Source organism: Dermochelys coriacea, chromosome 10, assembly GCF_009764565.3.
Source record: "Dermochelys coriacea isolate rDerCor1 chromosome 10, rDerCor1.pri.v4, whole genome shotgun sequence".
Classification (NCBI taxonomy): Eukaryota; Metazoa; Chordata; order Testudines; family Dermochelyidae; genus Dermochelys; species Dermochelys coriacea.
Genome location: NC_050077.1, coordinates 79809463 through 79828292, shown reverse-complemented (window position 1 = coordinate 79828292; position 18830 = coordinate 79809463). Strand labels below are relative to the sequence as shown.

Sequence of the window (18830 nt, the reverse complement as noted above, 5' to 3'; positions counted from 1 at the left end):
GCTCCCCCCACAGCAACCCCCCTCCCCACTGTGCTCCCCCCACAGCACCCCCCAGCTCCCCGCCAGCAACCCCCCTCCCCACTGTGCTCCCCCCACAGCACCCCCCAGCTCCCCGCCAGCAACCCCCCTCCCCACTGTGCTCCCCCCACAGCACCCCCCAGCTCCTCGCCAGCATCCCCCCCTCCCCACTGAGCTCCCCCCACAGCACCCCCCAGCTCCCCGCCAGCAACCCCCCTCCCCACTGAGCTCCCCCCACAGCACCCCCCAGCTCCCCGCCAGCAACCCCCCTCCCCACTGAGCTCCCCCCACAGCACCCCCCAGCTCCCCGCCAGCAACCCCCCCTCCCCACTGAGCTCCCCCCACAGCACCCCCCAGCTCCCCGCCAGCAACCCCCCTCCCCACTGAGCTCCCCCCAGTTCCCCCCGCAAATCCCCCCTCCCCACTGAGCTCCCCCCACAGTACCCCCCAGCTCCCCGCCAGCATCCCCCCTCCCCACTGTGCTCCCCCCACAGCACCCCCCAGCTCCCCGCCAGCACCCCCCCTCCCCACTGTGCTCCCCCCAGTTCCCCCCCGCAAACCCCCCCTCCCCACTGAGCTCCCCCCACAGCACCCCCCAGCTCCCTGCCAGCAACCCCCCTCCCCACTGTGCTCCCCCCACAGCACCCCCCAGCTCCCCGCCAGCAACCCCCCTCCCCACTGTGCTCCCCCCACAGCACCCCCCAGCTCCCCGCCAGCAACCCCCCTCCCCACTGTGCTCCCCCACAGCACCCCCCAGCTCCTCGCCAGCATCCCCCCCCTCCCCACTGAGCTCCCCCCACAGCACCCCCCAGCTCCCCGCCAGCAACCCCCCCTCCCCACTGAGCTCCCCCCCACCGCACCCCCCCAGCTCCCCGCCAGCAACCCCCCTCCCCACTGAGCTCCCCCCTCAGCACCCCCCAGCTCCCCGCCAGCAACCCCCCCTCCCCACTGAGCTCCCCCCACAGCACCCCCCAGCTCCCCGCCAGCAACCCCCCTCCCCACTGAGCTCCCCCCAGTTCCCCCCCGCAAATCCCCCCTCCCCACTGAGCTCCCCCCACAGCACCCCCCAGCTCCCCGCCAGCATCCCCCCTCCCCACTGAGCTCCCCCGTTCCCCCCCGCAAATCCCCCCTCCCCACTGAGCTCCCCCCCACAGCACCCCCCAGCTCCCCGCCAGCAACCCCCCTCCCCACTGAGCTCCCCCCAGTTCCCCCCCGCAAATCCCCCCTCCCCACTGAGCTCCCCCCACAGCACCCCCCAGCTCCCCGCCAGCAACCCCCCCTCCCCACTGAGCTCCCCCCAGTTCCCCCCCCGCAAATCCCCCCTCCCCACTGAGCTCCCCCCACAGCACCCCCCAGCTCCCCGCCAGCACCCCCCTCCCCACTGAGCTCCCCCCAGTTCCCCCCCGCAAACCCCCCCTCCCCACTGAGCTCCCCCCACAGCACCCCCCAGCTCCCCGCCAGCATCCCCCCTCCCCACTGAGCTCCCCCGTTCCCCCCCGCAAATCCCCCCTCCCCACTGAGCTCCCCCCACAGCACCCCCCAGCTCCCCGCCAGCAACCCCCCTCCCCACTGAGCTCCCCCCAGTTCCCCCCCGCAAACCCCCCCCCCACTGAGCTCCCCCCCCAGCTTCCCCCTGCCCGGGTCGCCCCTGGAGCGACACCTCCCCGGGGCAGCAGCGGGCCGCTCTGTGCCCGGCCCCTGAGTTCCGGCTTCCGCAGCGGGGGAAGGTTTCTGGGGCCGGACTCATGGAAGCGGCGGCGGGGCTGGGACTGCGGAGGCCTCGGGCCGGGGTGAGCGGGGCGGGGCGGGCGAGCGGCGGCGGCGGCCCCCCCCAGCCCCCAGGGCCCCCCCCAGCCCCCAGGGCCCGGCCCTCTGCGCGTCCCACAGCCCGGGGACTTCGGACGCTGCCCCCTCGGTGCCCCGCAGCCCCGGCCCCTTCCCCCTGGGAGCCGCTGCCCCCTCCAGTCCTGGGCCCTAGACCCCGCCCCGCCCCGGTCCTGAGACCCCCAAACTTGCCACAGCACCCCCACTAATTAAGCCCCCCCAAACCTCCCCCCCCCGCTTCCTGATTCCTGAACCTGCCCTTCAGTTTCCCCCGCCTACTCCAAGACCCCCTCCAAACCTCCCCCCCCCCCGCCACCAAACCTCCACGGACTCCTGCTCCCCCTCACCAGCTCCCCACGACCCTGAACCTTGGCTTCCCCTGCCCCCAAACTGCTCCTCCCACCAGCTCCAAGATTCCCCCAAACCTGCCCCTTCAGCCACCAACCCCCCTCAGCGCCCCCGGGACGCAAAATCCTGCCCCGCGCTAGCCCTGAGATTCTCCCAGACTTGCCCCATCAGCGTCTCTCAGTTCTCCCAGCTCCTGGGGCCCTCAGTCCTTCCCCCCGCAGACCTGGGACACCTCCAGAATCTGCCCCTCTCAGTCCCTGATCCCCTGCTTCTTCAGGGTTCCTGAATCTTGTCCGCCTGTCCTGGGGTACTGCCAAAATCTACCCTCCCTGGGTTCCCTCAAATCCAAACTTCTCTGCTCTGGGACCTTTGCCCAAACCTGTCCCTTTCAGCCCTCCCTGCTCCCCCTTCCCCCTGAATCCTGTTTTCCGTACCTCAGCCGTCCCTACTATCCCAGCTCTGGGACTCCTTGAATCCTACCCCACACCTCAGTCCCAGAACCCTGAAGTTCTGCCCTTTCTGCTGTTCCTGTCCTGCCTTCCCAAAGCTGTATCTTCCTTTCTAGCTAACCACCTTCCTCCTTGCGCACACACATTTATCTCCCTCCAAAAAGTCCAGATCCTTTCTTGCAAGCCCAGTTCTGGGACCCTTTAAACACAAAGCTCCAGGACATCACAAATCCTTACGCCACCAGCACCACTCATTATCCCATTCCTGTTCTCAGCCTCAGCCCTATGCAACCCCCCGCCCCTTGTCTATGCATGGAGTTATTCAGGAATATCTTGTCTGGAATAACTATTCCTGAATAAACTCTATGTGTGGACACTCTTATTCTATAATAGGAGTATCTTGTTCAGTTTAGCTAAATCCTGTTTGACCCATGCTGATTTTGGGGGTAGCTGGTTTTCCTTTGGAAGGAGAAATTGTTAATGTAGTCAGGTGTGTCTTTGATGCAATCCTGCTTACTTACAGGAATGTACACAATGTCCTGTTTCCCTGAACACAGAAGGACTCAAACAGCAGGAGACAGTTTCTTTGTTCACTGTTCCAAGCATCTTACCAGCCATTGCTCTTCCCAAAAGCTCACTACAACTGCATTACTCTAGGGTATCCTTGCTGCCTTCTTTGGGTGCTTATGTGGTGTTTCTGCTGCGGCTTCACCTCCTCCGCCTCTCAGCTCTATCCAACAGTACTTAGCAGCTTGCTTTTACAAACCCCTTGGACCACATAGCCCAGTTTGAATTAAAGATAAACTGGTGCAAGGCACTCTTGTTCCAGAATAAGTGTGTCCACACATGGATTTATTCACAAATAGCCAATGCACTTTAAATTCATACCTTTAATCCAAATTAATATTAAAATATAGGCAAGGCCTTATTCCTGACCTCTAGCTACCCCCTTATCCCAGTTCTAACCCTCTGTGTTCCCTCATAACCCAGTCTTGGGGCACTTTACAGTTTTAAGCATGTAAAAGTCTTAATGTGTTGTCAGTGCTACAGTGTGACATGGCCTCATATAGGGCCATTCAGTAGGATTGGACAGGGCATATGTTTCTCTTCAGTGCTTTGGGATAATCACTCTGTAGATGTTTTCCCCCTTTGTAGTGAATCCCTCCTCTTGGTTACGTAGAGAAAGGATCATCATGCCGACTGTGGTGGTAATGGACGTGTCGCTCTCCATGACCCGGCCTGTTTCTGTGGAAGGCTCTGAAGAGTATCAACGGAAACACCTGGCTGTCCATGGATTGACCATGTTGTTTGAGCACATGGCCACCAATTACAAACTTGAGTTTACAGCCTTGGTGGTCTTCTCTTCGCTTTGGGAACTGATGGTTCCCTTTACAAGAGATTACAACACGCTTCAGGTACACCTTATAAAGAACATACTGTGATCAGCAAGTCACTACTCTTCAAAACATTCTCTGTGTTTCATGGCTGCAGTGAAACTTAGGCTTCCTATCTGAGGATCTCGTATCACTTTATGCACTGTTAATTAAGCCTCACAACAACCCTATGAAGTGGGTGTTATCCCTATTTTAAAATGTGGAAACTGAGCAGGGGAAAGTTGTGTTTTATAATCAGACAAGTCAGTGATAGTGTTGCCTGTAATGTCGTCTGAACATCCAAAAGTGTGCTGGGTAGTTTACCAAAACAAGTCAAGAGACACTTCCTGTCCTGAAGAGCTTACAGTGTAAATTCAGATGTCACACAACAAGGTAGGGCTAATGAAGGCAAAGGTGGGGATGAAGAGAAGTTGTTCAGAGGATTCCAGTAATGAGATCAGCAGGATACTTGAGGAGACATGTCCATACGCTAATGGTTTTGTGACTTCCCTGTTTTGTGAGAATTTTGATGTGCTCTTCAGAGGTGACACAGCATAAGGGACCTCCAGGAAGGGTTTTGAATAAAGCAAACCGATTTAGAGAAGGCATTTTGTGCCTGGGGTAACATGGAAGCAGGAGGAGAGTGGAAAAAGTGACTAAGGATGCTTCAGGCCTGACATGATTGGCAGAGTGGAGGGAGATGTAGAGAACATGGAAAGGAGATAAGATCTCAAAAAGAGCTCGGGGCTGAATGGTATGTGATGTTGAAAGCCTTTGACCCTAATGGGAGTTGCGTCAATTTATCTGAGGGTGGAATTTGGCTATAAGTTTGAAAATTGCAGAAGCTTCTCAGTGCTTTAAAAGAGACTGGACAAGGCGCTCCAAGTTTCATCTTAGAGACTAACAAATTTATTTGGGCATAAGTTTTTGTGGGCTAAAACTCACTTCATTGGATGCATGCAGTGGAAAATACAGTTGGAAGATATACACAGAGAACATGAAAAAGCTTATGCCCAAATAAATGTGTTAGTCTCTATGGTGCCACAAGTACTCCTCGGTTTTTTTGCTGATACAGACTAACACAGCTACCAACCTGTCTCCAAGTTTCATGTTACATGATTATGTTACATATTGTTTTTCTGGCACCTATTGGGAATCTGGGATTGCTCCTGCCAACATCTGAAGGCCCCTTCCCCCCAGCCTAAGGGGAGGAGCTACCAGACCCAGATCTCACATTAATACAGGGGACAACTAATGACAAACAGGGCCAGGAGTGAGGGTCACAGGGTCATAAGCAGGGAGCCATGGGTGGAGGGATGTTACATATGTTGCTGAGAATAAATTCCCTTTGCTGTTTTCCATATTTTACCATGAGAATTCTACCACATTCTCATTGTTGCTGTTTGGCCTTGTGGAAATCTTCTATCCAGGCCAAATGTCCAACCAAGTTGCTCTAGCTTGTACTTCTGTGTATGTTTTGGAGCATCAGACAGTTTATGTGGTGTTTTTCTGATCCCGTATAAACTTGTCCTTTGAGGGAGGAAGGATAGTTTGATGTTAAAAACTGGATATGGATGTAAGAGGCTTGGATTCTGTTACTTCCCCTGCCACGGACTTTCTGCATGGTAGGCTCTTAGCCAAGCACTCTGTGGCTCAGTTTCCACATCTATAAACTGGGTATAAAATTACTGACCCACTTCAGGGGCGCGTTGTGAGGCTATATTACTTAAGGTGATATAGTGATGCCAACAAATAGTACCCTTTAAAGCAGCAATTGTGTTCCATTGACTTCACTGGGTCTGTTTGTGGCATAAAGTACTACTCAGTGTGAGTAAAGGAGCCTTTAATGGTTGTAAAGCATTTAGAGAGATTTGGATGGAAGGTGCTATAAAAAGGTAAATGATTATTATTTCACATGTATTTTGGGGGGTTGAAATATCAGAACAATGGGAGTAGACATTTTGTTTTACTTGAGGGAATAACATAGTTCCAGGTTTTGACTGTACTGTTCTTAGTAGATTTGCAAAGGATTTTTTTAAAAACAGGTCTGTACCCTTTGTGGACCAGAATTCCTTCCCTCTCAGCTTTTACTTGCAGTTTGTGAGGTCAGAATTTCACTTGTTTCCCAGTCAGTATGTGGCCTTTCAGGCTTTAATTTCTAATATAAAGGAAATCAGAAAAGTACTTAACAAAACAAATCAAACCTCAGTTCTTTCAGGCCTGCTTTCTACATCCTGCAAAGGGCATAAACCCAATTTTTAAAAAACTTTGCAGATCATCCTTGGGAATACAATACTTCCCTAATAAAGTACAGTGGGAAGGAAAGGTATTTATAAATTACTTCCTGTTTTTTTAATAAGCTGCATGTGCTCCCTGATAACAATTGTCCACTCAGGCAGGATAATGTGTCATTTTTCTTTCCAGGAAGCCCTAAGTAACATGGATGATTATGACAAAACATGCTTAGAATCTGCACTGGTTGGGGTTTGTAATGTTGTGCAACAGGAATGGGGTGCTGCGATTCCCTGCCAGGTAATGATTGGTTGCTGCCTTTGACAGTTCTCAGAATCCAGCTTGCAGTATTTTGTGAATTCTTTAAATTGCAGATTATCAGCTGAATATATTTGGTTGGCCACTATGGCAACAAAATGCTACAGCCCTTCCATAAAATAATCAGCAGCAACATTTGGGCTAATTTCTGCCATCTCTGGCTCAGGTGCAGTGTTGTGGTAGAGAGAAAAATGTTTGAGGACCCCTTTCAACACTGATCCCCTTTCCCTCCGGATGCACCTACATGTTACAAAATCAAACAGTTCCCTACCACTTCTGAAGGGCTTGGCTCCTGCTCCTGCCTGCATTCCCCAGCTCCAGGGAGCACAGTCAGAAGGTAATGGGTATGGCCAAACACAGAGCACCTGCTAGTGCTGTGCTCAGCAGTGTCCCCAACTCAGAAGCAGTAGTAAGGACTGCTGCTGAATGTGTTCTGTCTTTGATCGCCAAGCCCTGCTGAGCCACTGTGCCTGCATCTGCCGTGCTCAGCTAAGAGGACTCAGAACTTCCACTGGGCTGTTACAGCTTTGGGTCTGGTTTCCCCTTCCATGCAGGGCTCCTTCTTGGGGAAAAAGCCTACATTTGGCCCTTGTTGGTTGGGTTACGATTTGCATTCAGTGATTTTGCAGCTCAGTGCATTGGGACCGCCTGTAATACAACCATAAAAGATCCCTTGAAAAACCAGAGATCAGAACCAAACCATTAGAAAGATGTAAAATCAAGCATATATCAGATCTTCAAGTAGGGTGATCTCTTATTACCACCATAGGCCATTGTGTTAGCACATCAGGTTACTGGAGGATGAAAGGCCATGGGAAATGTGCAAACTCTTGTTACAGTAAGGCAGGTTATTTTCAAGCATCAGAGCAAACACAAGTACTAATGAGACTATGAAAGTGACAGGTGTGTTGAGGAAAAGGGAGGAATAAAAAGTGTGCATTCTCTCACCTGTTCAAACCAGGATTCTAAATCTGGATGGAAAGAATAAATGCTTAATTTCAGCTGGAGTTGGTATTCCTTACTTGCTAGCCAAAACTGTTGTTTATTGGTGCACAGCATCACCACACAGCTGCCATGTTCCATCCCAGAAATGGCTGCATTTCAGTGGACTGCAAACAAATCCAATGATTTTATTTAACCTTAGAGTGCAATGTTTTGTAAATAACTTTTGCCATCCATTTGGATGAAAAATATCACAGTGCCGTAGTGCTGGTGCTGAAAAACCAGAAAGGGTTGAGACATGCTGTAATAGTTAGCAAAGTACTGAGGGACTGATGTACCTGACAGATATTTTCTTTTTTATGGCCCATATTGGCTTCAGTGGGAATTGAGTTGGCTCCTAAGTTCTGTAGAGTGATTATAATAACTTGCACTCTTGAGTATCTTTCCTCTGAGGCTCTTGAGTTGCCCAGCAGTTGGAATTCCTTGTGGCAGTGTAGTTTCTACACTGAAAGGGGGTGTGGCTTTTTAAAACTGAAAAACTTACTTTTAATTGTTACTCTGTGTTCATTAGTAGTAGGGTCTGATTATAGCTTATAAAAATAAATCCTAGCCATTATTTTCTTCATTAAATTTTAAAATATAGGTATGTCTGTTTATTATGTAGAGCATTGTATTTGTAATGGTTAGTTGCTTAAATATACAATTTACATGCAAACCTTACAGGAGTAATCCTTATGTAATTCATTACAAGTCAGGACTGCTCATGTGAGTAGGGATTTAGAGGACTAAGTCCTGTTGTCCCAGTGGAACTACTGACAGAAGTAAAGCTAAGCACAGGTGTAAGTGTTTGCAGGATTGGGGCAGATGAAGAAATGTGTTTAGGTGAAAATGCTAATGTATCCTTTTGTGTGTGTTTGTGTGTGCACTAGGTTGTTCTAGTAACTGATGGCTGTTTAGGGATTGGCAGAGGTTCTCTGAGGCACTCCTTAGCTACTTGCAACCAACGAAATGAAAGCAACCGATTTCCACTGCCTTTCCCCTTCCCGTCCAAGTTATACATCATGTGCATGGCTAATCTAGAAGAGGTGACTCCTTTAACAAATTCTTGCTGGTTTTGTTATATTGAGTAATTATTGTTTTTACAGAATCACATATTCTCCCCAAGATTTATTCTAATAATCTGGTGGTAAAGTGTTCGGTTTTAGTGATAATTGGGTCACATCACCTGCAATATATGTAAGTTAATTGTACAAAGTTCACACCCTTGAGAGACGTAGATAAACTAACCTAAGCCCCGGTATATCACTGCTAGGTCAATGGAAGACTTCTACCATCAGCCTAGCTACCACCTTTTGGAGGGGTGGATTAACTACAGTGACAGGAAACCCCTTCCATTGATGTACCATGTGTTTATGCAATGTCGTTAGAGCGGCACAGCTATGCTGCTGTAGCATCTGTAGTGTAGACATAGGCTAAGTAATCCTTTTAGGAAAGGCCCTATAGAAATATAAACGATTATGTTATCAAAGGCACTCATGCGCTCTTGAAGACTGAGAATCTGTTAATTTATTTAGCTTAACAAAGAAAAGGTAAAGGCGTGATTTGATCACAGTTTATAAGAACCTAGGGGAGAAAACAAATATTTGATAATGGGTTCTTAAATCTAGCAGACAAAGGTATAACACGATCCAACGGCTGGAAGTTGAGGCTAGACAAATTCAGACTGGAAATAAGGTGTACATTTTTAATAGAGTAATTAACCATTGGAACAATTTACCAAGGATTGTGATGGATTTTCCATCAAGGGCACTTTTTAAATCAAGATTTGATGTGTCTCTAAAAGATCTGCTCTAGGAATTATTTTGGGAAAGTCCTATAGTCTGCATTATACAGGAGGTCCGACTAAATGATCCTTTTAGGCTTTGGAATCTATTAATACAAGAGCTGGAAGCTAGGTCTGACTTGGTAAAACAAGTGTTTTACGAACCCCAGTGTGGGGACAATCTTCTGGACTAATAATAAATGTTACATTAGGAGTAGATCTCTTGTGGGGAAGAAACATTGGCTTCCTTAAAAATTAGCGAGATAAGGTTGTCCTGATTTTTTTTTATTAACTTAGAGCTTGTCTACACTTAAAACATGACTGCAGTGCTGCTGTAGTGCTTCAGTGGAGACGCTATCTGTGCCAGTGGGAGAGGTTCTCCCATCAATGTAGGTAATCCACCTCTCTTGAGAGGCAATAGCTAGGTTGACCTTACACTGCCTACGTGGGGACTTAGTTGATTTAACGCCGCTCAGCAATGTGGATTTTTCACACCTCTGACCAAGTAGTTAAACCAGCCTAATTTTCTAGTGTAGATCAGGCCTCAGACTTTTACTCTCATTTACATATATTTCCTTAAAAACAGTCTACTGCATCTTCTGTTCTTATGCTTTTTTTTTTTTTTTTTTTTTTTAAAAAGGTATAATTTCTTTTTTTGTGTGTATGCAGCTCCAGAGCTCAGATTCTTTAGATTGTCTGGAAAGACTTGTAGATTTGAATAATGGGGAGGGACAGATTTTTACCATCGATGGACCCCTTTGCTTGAAGAATGTACAGTCCATGTTTGGGTTAGTATTTTTGTAACGAACGTGACTCTGTGAAATTAACATCTGTAAAGAAAACAAAGAAGCATAAAGCAAGACATTTGATTTGTTCTATTTTGATTCATATGTTTCTTTTTCTTTCCTAGTCCAATATGTTGACTACTATTGATTGATCTTTGACTTTCATTGGTTAAGGCTGATGTTTGTTTTGTTCACTCTCTAATTAAAAACAGTAGCATCAATATCTATAGTGATATTGATGCTACTTTTGTCAGTGATTGGGCAACTTTTTTTTTGTTTTTCCTTTTGTCAGTGATTGGGCAACTTGAAAGGTTGATTAGGTCATAGGCTTTTCAGGAACTGCTATTAATTTGCCATAAATGTCATAATGTATCACATATGCAGTGTTGTTGTAGCCATGTTGGTCCCAGGATAATAGAGAGACAAGGTGTGGGAGGTAATATCTAATACCTAATAAAAGATATTACCTCCCCCACCTTGCCTCTGACGTATTGTAGCATTTTGTAATTTGACAATGCTAGAACTACTGAGTTAACTCAAGTTTTTTTAAAAAAATCCATTTTGGGAGCTCAGTATAATGCACTTAAAACAAGCTTGCAAAACTTATTTTCAACTGATTTGTATTACTTTTTCCCTAATAATAAATTATCATGTTCTAGAAAGCTAATAGACCTGGCTTATACACCATTCCATGCTGTTCTCAAATGTGGTCATTTAACATCGGATGTGCAAGTATTTCCCAGACCAGAACCTTTCATTATAGATGAGGAAATAGATCCCATCCCTAAAGCAATTAATACAGGTAACAAACATTTGTTTGTTTTTTTAAACTTGTCATGTTAACTTTTTCTTTTTCTGTTGACATCCCCTACCCTGCATAGTGCCTGTTCCCTCTACTTTCTCTCTGATCTGAAGAGAATGGAATACAATCTCCAATAACATAGCAATGGCCAGCTACATCTGCCATCAGAGGGTGAGAGTCTCACCCTATTTTGGCCCCGTACACCTGGCAGATGGGTCAGAGTGGCATAGAAGAGTTTTTTTAAAACCCCATCTGTGGCCATCTGAGAATCCCTACGGTGCAGGAAGTGTGGAAGACAGCTGTGGGCTATCTTCCATGGACTCCCTTGCAAGCCTGATGTAGAGGGCAGGAGGGGCAGGTTTGGACTAGGGCAGCAGTACATAATCCTGCTGAGATTCTGGTTGCCCATATACAGCCTCATGTAATCTAGGCACCACTCAGACCTATCTAAGTGAGGACTGCTTTGGCCCATGGAACAGCCCAAAACTGGGAGGGTCCACAGGTGTCTTAAAGCCACCAGAGCACCCCTGGGCTGTGGGTTCTGGCTGTGTCTCTTAGAAGTAGGCTGGCTGCTTCAGGATATGGAGACTTTCACTTCTAGGAAGCTAATCTGAAATCAGTCCAGGTTGGAGGTGAGCAGAAGTCATTATCCTCTAATGGGTGCTCAGTGGCAAATGAGCTGGTGGTGTCAGGGCAGTTCTTATTAGACTTGCCTGCATCACAAACCCTCCCCACTCCATCTCAGTTGGAACTAATTGGCACCTTTATTGGCAGCCTCAGCAGAGAAACCAAGGGTTGAATCCTATAGAGTCTGAACTACCCTCCAAAGGCTGATATTGAGACATTGGAACATGGAGGAAGCTTGCATTGCCCTTACTTATGTTTTCATTCTCCAAGAGTGTTAATTTGCCCCTCTCACCACCGCTAAATTCACTTTAAAAAACAATTGTGCAGAGTGCAGCCTTCCTCATTCCATCCCAGAGACCAAACTTTCACCTGGGAAGAGGGGGTCCGTTCTGTCACTGATGCATGCACACAGTGCGTAAATGAGTGAATGCACCTCAAGGAGAGAATACGCTCTGCAATATTTGCAGGTATGACCTACCGAATGAAGATTTATTTGTTATTAGTGCCTGATTTAAAGAATGTTGGAGTGCTATGCACTATGGAAATTGCAGGGCCCCCCACCTTCACTTAAATTTGCCTGACTGCGCCCCCATCATGAAAGAATTGCGACCCCCGCATGCCAGATTGCAATGCACTCACTTAAATCCAGTGGGCAGGGGCCCCTGAGATGGGGGCCCTGTGCAAGTGCACAGAGTATACATTGGTTAATCCAGGACTGCTTATTATGCCAAAGTAAACTTTCATCCTCAGCAGTGCGCTTGACCTTGAGTGCTTTTGTTTTTGTTTTATGCTTTACAATTTGGCAGTAGAGTGCTATGGTAGGTAACTCTGTGTGATAACTTGCTTTCCCAAACCTGCTCTGTGACATGTCTTAAACAATATCTGGCTCTATTGGATTCTTCATCAAAAAGTGTGTGGTTCTTTCCAAAAACTGATGGGTACACAATTAAGGTTAAACTACTCTAATAAATGAAGTAGGAACTCTGAAATTAATGCCATCCAAGTTTCCTTGATTTTTCAGCTGCAAGAGAAATCCAATTGGAGTGGGGAACACAGTAATAACACTTTTTATTTGAATCTATACTGAATTTGGACTAGTATACATCAATTTTTTAACTGAGTTAACTACTGGAAAATAGCGCAACTGAATGACATTGGGGGCATGAAACTTATCCAAACAAGAGGACTTTTAATTGTATTTAATATATGTTGGTGGATCTCCTGCCCTTTGAGATAGGGGAATTGGGTATAAATGAGATTCAATTCTACATCCTTTAAAATATGCCTTTAAACGTATTCAGTCAACCATTGAATGTCTTTGTGAGTTTAATTAAGCAGTATTTATTTAGCTATGGAAAACATCAATGTTATCAGCCTTTGGGACAGATTCTTTGCAACAGACCAGAGGGCTGTCAGGTTCTCTGGTTCTTGGCCTCAGCACAAGTTAGAATAGCCTAAGAGGCTCCTCTAACTTGTGCCAGGTGGATATGGTCTCTAAAGGATCATGTGCAAGCTGGGTATAATCAGAGAGCATCATGCTTTGGCCACTCCCCTTCCTTGCCCTCTGCCCAGGAGCTGTGGCGATAGAGGTGTAGGTGGCGGCTATCCTGGCTTTATATCTGCTAGGGACTCTCCACACTGGGGCTATCCCGGGGTGGGGCATTTGTGCCACCTAAGCAGTGCAAAGGAGTGGATCAGGGCAGATAGCTTGCCCCTTTGTTCTTAAAGATGACTGGTTATTTCTCTGCTATGGGCAAAGTGTTAGGTACCAATGAACAAAAGCATGGTGTATAACAGCATATTTCATAGATAACTTCCATTAGACACACCAGGTTCTGTCTGTTGTAGCTGCTTTTCAACTGCTCATCTTAAAGTTACTCATTATTGTATAGTAATTATTGGTATTAGTGGCACCTAGTGGCCTATCAGTATTGGGGCCGCATTGTGCAAAGTGCTCTAGTTACATATGGCCTATGCTTCAAAAAGTTCACAGTTTAAGGAAGAGTATTCCTATTTTGATGTTAAACTTAACATGAATAAATCCTCAGCTGTTTCCAGGGCTGACTTGTGACTGTTTGTTTGTTTCTTTGCAGATCTAGAAATAGTTGGTTTTATAGATATAGCTGATATTTCTAGCCCTCCTGTATTATCTAGACACTTGGTACTGCCCATTGCACTCAACAAAGGTGAGACATTTTTGTTTCTAGTAGTGAACATTGCACTGTTTGGAATTGACAAGGTTTTCAAGGTTGCTGGTGGTAGATTAGAGCCAGACATTCCAAAGTTCTCTTAAAGGACAAGTGTCATGCCATTTGGAGAACACTTTTTTGATGATCCCATTAAAATTAAAATCTTAAACACAAGCTCTTTACCTTTTCTAAAAAGAGTATTCTTAACAGTGAATCTGTACATAAAACAGCGTCGTTAATAAAAGGGACAGTGTCTCTTTAGTGACATCATAAATAGAACTTTTTGAACTTAGAGCTAAAAATAATTCTAGGCCAGGAATCAAGCTGAACATTTAATGCATCTTTTTATCTGCTTGTAATGATTGGTTTTTTTTAAATGGTCTTCAGAACAAAGCTTGTATGCAGTGTTGTTTTAGCCGTGTCGGCCCAGGATATTAGAGAGACAAGGTAGGTGAGGTAATATTTTATTGAACCAACTTCTGTTAGTGAGACAGACAAGCTTGTGTCCAATAAAAGATATTACCTCACCCACCTTGTGGGGGGGGGTAATTGAGAGCTTGATATTTGTGCTTTGATTTATCCATTGTTATTCAGGAACACTAGCTACTGCTCACCTCTGTTAACATTTGTATCTGTGCCCTGGAGGCTGGTGTAAGTAGTAAGGAAGGTTGGGTAAATCTCAGGCTTTGCTTTGTCTGTACTTGCTGTGTGCTTGTGGTTACATTCCAGAAGGGCTTCTGTTGCCCTTTCAGTGTGCTTCCTCCTTACGCTTCCTCAAGTGGAGCAAAGAGGAAATATGAGGTTTCTCTTGGGAAAATTTGAAAGGACCAAATACGTGGTTAGTGGGTTTTGGCTCTGTGTATTCGCCCTCTTTTGTGCCAAACCTTTCCTCTCTGTGGGAACTTCATGCTGATTGCTAAAGAACAGCTGTTTTTTAGCTCCTAAAACTAAGTAAGTTGCTCATGACAAAAAAAAGTCATATGAAAGGAGGGGTTAAGGGTTCCCTTAAAAGCGATCACTTGCAACCAGCACTGTGTTGGAACCTTGTATTTTAGTCTGGTTTTCCCAAAGTTGAGGTTTCACTTGGACTGAGGCCAGAGCAGGGCAGACATGGGGGTTCTCAAACTGGGGGTTGTGACTCCTCAGGGAGGTCGCAAGTTGTCAGCTCTGTGGGGCTGACAGTCCCATGCCCCTGTTAAATTAAATGAAACTGCCCGTTTTTAAGGGGGAAGGGTCACACTCAGAGGCCTGCTGTGTGAAAGAGGTCCCCAGTACAAAGAGTTTGAAAACCACTGCACTAGAACAACATGCCCTGCTGTGCCTCTTTAGCCACATCTCCTACATGCCCAGGCATCCCACGTGGAAGCTGTTCGCGCCACTGCTATACTGGAGGCTTAATGCAAAGGATCAAGCTTGTCAGACAGGAGGCTGACGTTGTCCAGAAACCACAGCATTGAAATATCTCATGTCTTCAAAGTGCCAGCAGCCTGGGAAGCTTTGGAGAACTGGAGCTGGTGCTGCGTGTAAGGAAAGTTGCTCTGTTGAACTGCCCTGTAGGGTGGTTTGCTTTGGGTTGACAAGGAGGTGACTGTTGCTGGGTGACTTGACGGGCAGAGGTTGTAAGGTGTCGAGCATGATAGAAAACAAAGCAGCGCTAGTGAGTGTGAATCTCCCTCTTGTTTTTGTTCTTTTGGTTTTTTTTGCACAGAAGGTGATGAGGTGGGTCCGGGGATCACTGATGACACTGAGGATGAGAATTCAGCTAATCAAATTGCTGGCAAAATACCCAACTTCTGTGTACTGCTGCATGGGAGCCTTAAAGTGGAAGGCATGGTGGCCATTGTTCAGTTCGGGTATGGAGGTGCATTTCTCTTTGAAAAGTCCCTTTTGGTGGTGATGCTTTGGGACCAGTCATCTATGAAATACTGCACGCCAAGCAGTGAGCCCCAGGTGGCTTAACAAGAATGTTTAGTGTTGTGACTCTGCCCTGAAGGTGTAAATAATTTGCAAATAATGAAAGCCAGAGCCCCAAGGTAGCGAGGGTGGGAGGTGAATATTAGGGATGAGGAATGGGCAGTTTTGACTTTAGCAATCTGCTCATTTCTTTAGGCCTGAATGGCATGGAATGCTGTACTCCCAAGCTGATAGTAAGAAGAAATCAAACCTCATGATGTCTCTCTTTGAACCTGGTCCTGAGCCCCTGCCTTGGCTAGGGAAAATGGCCCAGCTTGGGCCTATTTCAGGTAGTAACTAAACTGATTTTAAAGTCTCTCGTGCATTTGATGTTTTCTGAGTTCATGCCCTTGCCACGTCTTATTCTTAACAAGCTTTATTTTCTTTCAGATGCTAAAGAAAATCCTTATGGCGAAGATGACAATAAAAGCCCTTTCCCCTTACAGCCCAAAAACAAGCGCAGTTATGCGCAGAATGTCACTGTGTGGATCAAACCAAGCGGCCTCCAGGTAGCAACTCAATATTTAGCCTTGGTGCTCTTGCACAGTTCAGTATCCATGCTTTGAAAGAGTCGTCTCACTTGGGTAGTAGAAGAACGGTCTCTATACTTGTCACTTCCATCTAGTGTAATTTTTTTTTCTTTAATTCCTATTAAAGCTTCCTGTTTGAAGTGTCATAATTAAAACACATTGGCACATATAGTTTGAATGAAAGCTTTGCCTTGCATCTGGTTTAGTGTGTAAACCATTTGTATGGTAGCTTGTATGAGCTGCATAACCAGTGACTGATCACTGAGCCTGGAGGAATGATCAAGTGATTATCAGTGTAATTGGGGATTCTTTCTTCCTAACAGCCTCCCCCAAAAGTTATAGTATTTTTTTTTTCCTCCAGACAGATGTACAGAAGATCTTGAGAAATGCAAGAAAACTCCCTGAAAAAACTCAAACATTCTACAAAGTGAGTAGCATGTTACAGGTTTGCATGTAACGTGACTGTACTGATACAGGTTTGATCTATAGAGCACATTGACCAATGAGGTTAATAATTCTCTGCGTGTTCTATTCAAAGAGCTTGTAGTGCTTTGCAAACGTTAATTCTCAACAGCCCTAGTGAGGAAAGTAGATACTTGACCAATTGCACAGATTGGTAAAGCTATAGCCTGGAATCCCCTGATCTAAGCTCCTCTGACAGGACAGCATATAGGGTTCAATTGTGGGAGACCTAGGTCTGAGAACGAGTGACCCTTTGTGATCCCGTGTATCCCAAAGGTGGTGTACACATCTCCATGGGGAAGGGCAGAAATGGTGTACACTTCCAACAGCCCTTGCCAGCTGGACTCTGGCATGAATTGGAGAGCAGCAGGAGACCCAATCTTATCCTGCCTCCCAGGCAGAAATCAAGGGCTGCTTTTGCAGCAGATATTACTAGTACTGAGGGATCAAAGGGCATCACAGAAGGAAATGAGAGCACAAGTAGAGAGCAGCCTATATGTGGGTAACAACGTCAACGATCACTGTGTGTTCCACCTATGATGCAGAGGGCAAGAAATCCAATAAGCCAGATACAGTTAGCTACATTGTACCACTCTAAAACCAGACTATGACCATAATTCTTCCCTCAAGCCTAGCAGTGACACAAAGCCCAAGAGACACCCCAACCAGGGTTCTGGTATGTGCACTATAAACACACACAAAGCCGTGGTCCCTGTCCTAAGTTTACAATCGAAGAAAATCATGTTCTATAAATTGGCTGAAATAGAGCAGATGATAAAGCGCACCCTTCTGCAAACTGGAGGGCTATCCACGAGGGGTCGAGAGCTGCTGAGACACACTGGGAGGGTGTTGTGGGAAAGCTAACACCTTAAGGTGCTATATCTGCTGTCTCCAATTTCGCACCAGCACTAGAATTCACTCTTATGCTGATAGCACTTAGGAAGCTTGCCGGAGGGCCCCCTGCCCCCCATCTCTCTCCTGAGTGAACAAATTTGCAATGAATAAAATATCCTTTCAACTTTAAATGGGGCTTTTCTCCTTTCCAGGAACTCAACCGTTTACGCAAGGCAGCTTTGGCTTTTGGGTTTTTGGACCTTTTAAAAGGAGTGGCGGATATGCTGGAAAGGGAGTGCACGCTGCTGCCTGATACAGCTCATCCCGATGCAGCATTTCAGCTTACACATGCTGCTCAGCAACTCAAAGCAGCAAGTAATGGGACCTCTGAATATGCCGCTTATGACCATAACATCACTCCACTGCAGACAGACTTCTCCAGTAGCAGCACTGAAAGAATATGAGATGCACTTTTTAGAACATTACTTTTAAGTCTCAAATGGCCAAATTTTCCTGTCTCATTTGTTTTCTAGGACTGACTCAAATATTGTTTGAAGAACTTTCTCAGGCAAATAGGGGCTTTAAAACAATCTAGTTTCTAAATCTGGGATTAATTCATATAGCTCTTAGTGGATTTAGAGTTCTACCTGGAAATTGTATTTTTAAATGCCTCATGAAAGTCTCACAAGAATAATGGAGGTTATCTAGTATGATTATTAAGGTATGTGTGGAGAGATGAGGAAAATGTTGCTGTATGCAATGGACTGGTGCCAGTGGTTTACAACTGTTCTCCCTGCCCCCCGCCCCTTTTCTCCCCTGAGAACCCGTCATCAAGTAACCCTACACATAACCCATAACAATTAGATTGGTGCACAAAAGCACTGTGTAAAACTTTTCTCCAACAAGAGGCAGGTGTTATCTATTAGGACCTGGTTTTCAAAAATGTCAGCTTTGCACTTGACTTGCCCAGTCAAAGATGGAGAGTGTATGCATACTGCATGTGGTTAGATGTACAGGTGGCAATTTTTGGGTGCTGTCACTAATTGCATTCCTTATTTTAAAGATTTACGGCCTGCCTTTCAAAATGTAAAGTTACTAAAGTTTCAGGTATCTCATTTGCCTCAAGACATTCATATTTGAGGAAGTAACTTACATTCTAGCAAGAGAAAAGTTCACTTTTAAACAAAATTGTAAGCTATATTAACCAATAAAGAGTAACTTTTTACGGAAGCTTTCAGTGGTTTTGATTCCATTTCAAAAGAACGGACATGCATGTTCAGCATTATGGAGGCTTAAACCTTGATCATGTCTCCAGCATGAAG

General features: G+C 46.3%; 1 protein-coding gene across 3 annotated transcripts; it reads left to right on the top strand.

Moving 5' to 3' along the window:
* The first annotated feature begins 1652 nt into the window (after positions 1 to 1652).
* Positions 1653 to 18738, top strand: INTS14 (integrator complex subunit 14). 3 transcript variants are annotated; one of them, XM_038417825.2, is made up of 12 exons: positions 1653 to 1808; positions 3820 to 4054; positions 6437 to 6544; positions 8434 to 8589; positions 9996 to 10114; positions 10771 to 10913; positions 13634 to 13726; positions 15438 to 15582; positions 15839 to 15972; positions 16073 to 16191; positions 16574 to 16639; positions 17721 to 18738. In XM_038417825.2, exons 2-12 carry the CDS (start codon positions 3833 to 3835, stop codon positions 17970 to 17972), a joined length of 1557 nt encoding a protein of 518 aa, XP_038273753.1. In that variant the 5' UTR covers positions 1653 to 1808; positions 3820 to 3832; the 3' UTR covers positions 17973 to 18738. The 3 variants fall into 3 exon arrangements, with proteins under 3 accessions (XP_038273753.1, XP_038273752.1, XP_043349260.1); XM_038417824.1 differs by having other exon boundaries at positions 1658 to 1808; positions 3795 to 4054; XM_043493325.1 differs by lacking the exons at positions 1653 to 1808; positions 13634 to 13726 and having other exon boundaries at positions 3795 to 4054.
* The last annotated feature ends 92 nt before the right edge of the window (positions 18739 to 18830 follow it).